Below are 5,343 nucleotides of genomic sequence, written 5' to 3' on the forward strand. Positions count from 1 at the left end.
AAAAAAAATTAAAATGTTATATACTAAATATATATATATATATTACTCACTATAAACAATCACAACCATATGGAGCCCCTAGAAGGGACATGGTGATGGATATATATATATATATAATGCTTTTACGTACACTCGCAAAACTTTTGAGAAAACGCAAAATCATTGAAATATTTTTTTCCCCCTCCCATCCCATATTTGTCCGCCACCACGTCCCTTTAGGGGCTCCGTACAACCAGATCACAGACAAATGGATAAAAGTACAAAGTAAAAAAAAAAAAATGGTCACGGTAGAGTGATTATGCTGGCAGGAGAACAGCTCTTAAAAACAGATGTCTAGTTAAAACGCTGGAGAAATTTGATTTACAGCTCTATATAAAGAGGAATAAACGCAGATTTTCTGGAGGTCTGAATCAAAGGAATTCTAGAATCATCACTATTATCACATGAGCCAGGCTTTAGTGACCTCTGTTGTTTATTTATTGTTTATTTATGTACATTTGTGGTAGAAATCGCTGCAGTCTTTGGCTTTCTTTAATTTCGAATCGTTCTGTGAAGTAGGGTAACGAATTCCATATTTACGTGTCAATGTGCATCTGTCCTTTTTAATTTAATTTTGTGTTGCTGTTTTGTATGGTTTTCTCATTGATCATTAATTTTATTATCATACTGACTTATAATTATTATTAATATGTTAACAATCATTTCTGCAGCTGCCCCATGTGTTGATGGGTCATTAAGTATTAGAGTCCAGAATTCATAGTCTGAAAACACGTGATGAACTACACATCTTCAAATAGACGAGCGGAGTACTATACTTTGTATAATAAAAATAATACTTTTTAAAATGCACCACCAGCTAGCATGCCAACAAAATGTACGTTGATATTGTAAACAACCGTGATCTCTATGAATAAAATGGTTCTTCGTCGTTACCAGCTTCTGTTTTGTCATTATTTGAAATGTGCGTGTTATTGTTTGAACTGGATGGATGGATGGATGGATTCCCATGGGATCATGTGAAAGTTTGTTTTATCACGGCTTGAAAGCAGGTTTCTTATTCCCTTCCTGACCGCTAGATGGCACCACGATGTTGTTGAAAAACGTAACGGGGACGCAACCGCAACGACAGGAGACCTCCGTGAACGGGGAAAGCCCATGCAAACATGGATCTTAGTGCAGATATTGTGTCATCTGAGAACATCAGCAGATCTTATTGTGGCCCCTAAAAAGTATTTGAACACTTAAAGGAATAGTTTAAGTGTAATTCAATCATCATTTAGGCTAACGTTACTCACCCGCCTCAAGTTGTTCCAAACCTGTATGAGTTTCTTTCTTCTGTTGAACACAAAAGAAGATATTTTGAAGAATATGAGTAACCAAACAGTTGATGAACCACATTGACTTCCAACTTGAAGGCGAGTAAATGATGACAGAATTTTCATTTTTGGGTGAACTATCCCTTTAAGTCCCACTATCTAATGTCCGACATTGACATTGGTGACAGAACATTCTCCACTAACCTTTGAAAACCAAGAGTCCCAACACGTTTTGTTCTCATTTTGAACAGTTTGTCTATTGTTTTATCACTTAAAACCCAAACAAACTTCATTTTGTGACGTGTCCTCTTGTAGCCTACTATCTTTCTGTACAATTATTTCCACTTGTTCCCTTGATGTTATTACACATAACAGTGACTGAAAAGGTACCTTAGTGTACAAATACTTTTTGGTGCCGCTATAAGTTATATCTGCATTTGATTTTTGACTTTCACCCTTTTCCCATGTGTCATTAAATATATTAGCACATATTACATAATATTTGCAAGTTCGCATTGCCATTTTCATAATTCCACTGATCAGTTCAGGCTTTGCATTCAGTCTCCTCAGGAATAACCTTAGCACGTTTTTAAACAAATAAACGAAGCATATTTGACTGTGTATTTTGTACAGAAGTACAGACTGTGTATTTAGGTCTCTTTTTGAAAAAAATAGCACATTTAAATGGCTATTATCTTTTATAAAATGCCTTTCTTATGATGTGAAGAGGCACAGCAATTTCATTTTTGTCGAAAGTTTATGACTGTTTCTGTTTCGGCATTTAAAGCCAAAATACAATTTGACCTGTTCTATATAAACCCTGTTTTGGATTTTAAAAAAACTCCGAAGTGAAAATAAATCGATGGAATAAACTTTTTGGTCACTACGAGTAGTAAGGTACTTTCATCAGTCCGGTAGTTCCCTCGTACACTCTCCTTTTCTTTCAAACTGTCGTGTCTTTGACCGTGAGCTGCAGGCTTGGCACGTTGCCGGATTTCCTTTCTTCCCTGTGATTGGCTGTTGACAGGCGCCGTCCTCCTGGATGAACTAAGCAACTGGCTTCTAATTGGACTAGAGCGGCTGAGCGGTTGTGGGCTGATGCTTCGTCTCATGAATATTCATAAGCGCCACAGAGCTACATGCGGCCTCACCCTCGGTCGGTTGCTAGACGAATGTGTTATCTTTCAGTGACTTTATCGCCGGTTTCCTTGGACTTTGCCGGATCTTTTCGAGAGGATAAATATCAGCAAAGGTGGGTATTTAGAAGCTTATATTATTTGTAAGCCTCGATAGATTGACGTCTAGTTTGCCGGCCGGCATTTCCTCCAGGAAATCAAGGAGTGGTAGGAAGCGAATAGATCACGTTCAGATCACATTTCTTTAATACAAATTTAAATAGAGCAGGTTTAGTTTAACTAAATACTTAAAACAATTGAACAGTTTCATTCCAAATCATTGCAAATATTATTGAAAGATTAGTAATAGTATTATTTATAATTCTTGCTTTCTCTACCTATCTTTTATTTACACACTGATTTATTTTGATTATGTAATATTGTGTGCATGGACCCCTAATCTTTCACGCATCTATGTTATTTCAGGTCACATTATCCGGTTACAACCTGGTTACACGTTTGATTGACGCGTGGAAGCCACACCCTTGCTTTAAATCCACCTGCGCTTTAAAAAACTCATTCTTCTGAAGCGCACAAGGGATCTGAGCACTCCCTGGACCCAAATAATAGTGGATAAACCACTATTAGATCTACTTGAACCGTCCAGCCCAAGAATAACTACATCTGCTGCTTTTTTATACAGAGCCTTAAAGCCTCGTTCTGCATTTGAGCCCTCCAGGTCAATAAGAAAGCAAATATGATGCAAATCTGCGATTCCTACAACCAAAAAAACTCTCTCTTCAATTCCATGAACCGGTTTATTGGTGCCGTGAACAACATGGACCAGACGGTCATGGTGCCAAGTTTGCTGAGGGACGTCCCATTGGACCAGGAGGAGGAGAAAGAGGTGAACACCTTCCAGGATGGAGACATGTACGGCTCTTATGTGCTCCTCAAATCAATAAGGAATGATATCGAATGGGGCGTGCTTCAAGCTGACGAGAGGCGCAAGGACAAGCATGGGGTGACAACGTCCCTGGAAGTGTCTCGCATCGAACCGAACGATGAGGACTTGGAGAAGCTGTTTCATTTTCATCTAACCGGACTGCACACCGTACTGTCGAAGCTCACCCGAAAAGCGAACACTCTAACAAACAGGTACAAGAAGGAAATTGGTATAGGCGGCTGTGGGAATTGAAACCAACTAGAGTTTACTCCATTCATCGCCGGTGGACCGCAAAAATAAAAAGGTTCACAAGAGGGTGCAGCAGGGGTTGAAGCCAAATGGGCCCCTGGTGGCTTCCGTGCATTTTTAATTCCCCGGATTGAAAAAAAGACTTGTACCTGACGCCGGTTTACAAGCACCCTTAATTCCCCAGCTAACATCCCTTGATATTGTTTGCACAAGCTGGATACCGGCTTGGAAACAGGCTTTTGAAACTAAACGCATTGTATTTAAACAAGCAAACATTTTGAAAAAAAGATATGCAAAAGACATTTCATGGCCTGGTATGGTAGTTTTGGAGGTTGTATTAATGTAGATTATAACAGTTTAAGGCTGGGGGTGAGAATTAAAATCACTAATTATGTATAAAACGCACATTTCTACGCTAAAAAGTGGCTAGTACTTTATCATTTTATGGTGCTTAATTGATGATGGAATCGCATGATGGTCCTTACGGATGTTGACTGATTCCAAGAGATTACGTCACAGTTACTGTTGGTAATAGAAGGAATGTTGTCATGTATTTTTTCTATCACAAAGATGGTTCAGAAAATAAACATTTTGTAAACGCAACTCTTTACTCTGCAAGTGTTTGATTTCTGAGTGAACTGACGTATGACTTATTTCCTTCTGGGATGTCCTTGCGAAATATCACTTTACAGTATGCCAATAGTGTGGTGCTCAGTAAACATTGGCCTGTGCTGGTGTGCACAGCTGCTGCTGAGGTACACTGAGGGATAAGGCATTAAATTAAGACCTGGCAACGTCTGAAAGAGCCGAGCACCTGCAGTGCATTTTTCCAATTCGTACTGCTGAGTCACTGCTTGAGCTGCACTTAATGATGGAAGTCTCTAAATCTAAGCTGCCCAAACTAGTTTAATACCTCATGTAAGAAAAAAGTCTTAGAAACTCAAGGAATCTTAGCTGCAGTTTTCTACAGGCATTCTGTGAAATATAAATATTTTTGTAAAGACAGCCAGATTCATCTTATGTATCAAAAAATTATCTAAATTTGTCCCAAAAATGGGTCTGATTTGTCTTAAAATGTTAAGTCAGCCTAACAGATTGCATAGTATTTCATGCTAAAATCCTGTATTCTACAATAAGGTTGTACCAAATCAAATGGTAAACAAACTAATCAGGTTTTCCATAAGCTGTTAATGATCTTTACACTGATCAAATGTAATGTAAAATGTAAACAGACAAGCACAAGGCAAATTTGATACACTGATAAACTGTCCAACCAAATGAGAAGCAATTTGCGCACAAGACAGATTTATATTTAAGATTTTCTCTGGTTTTGACATCAAATGGACTGTACTCAGACTAGATGTTTACACTGATAAAATAAAGTGTAAACTTTATTACACAAGTGTAAACAAAAACAAAAAAAGTTTAAGCATCATAAATGTAAGATTGCTTATAAACGCAAGTAAACTCGCTTGCGTAGTTGGAATGTCTTCAATAAGTCAATACACAGATCTGACATACTAGCTCGATGCTATCTGAAGTTGTTTTAAATATAGCCATTATTAGTCCAAAACAAATTTATCGTTGGCCCATTTGACTTTGCATTGCACAATTCATTATGCAATATTCTCGTAGTTCGTATTTTTTGCACTTCACCTTTGTTATCTAAGAGCCAAACAACATACTATTTGCTCTTTGCACATCATGTATCTTGTGG

The 5,343-nt window shown here is 37.9% G+C and overlaps 1 protein-coding gene across 1 annotated transcript; it reads left to right on the forward strand.

The window, feature by feature from the left end:
* The first annotated feature begins 3,036 nt into the window (after nucleotides 1-3,036).
* Nucleotides 3,037-3,635, forward strand: mid1ip1b (MID1 interacting protein 1b). The gene has a single exon (XM_079891303.1). The coding sequence runs from the start codon at nucleotides 3,189-3,191 to the stop codon at nucleotides 3,627-3,629; it is 441 nt and encodes a 146-aa protein (XP_079747429.1). The 5' UTR covers nucleotides 3,037-3,188; the 3' UTR covers nucleotides 3,630-3,635.
* The last annotated feature ends 1,708 nt before the right edge of the window (nucleotides 3,636-5,343 follow it).

This window comes from Squalius cephalus (assembly GCF_949319135.1).
Source record: "Squalius cephalus genome assembly, chromosome: 13".
In the NCBI taxonomy this organism is placed as follows: Eukaryota; Metazoa; Chordata; class Actinopteri; order Cypriniformes; family Leuciscidae; genus Squalius; species Squalius cephalus.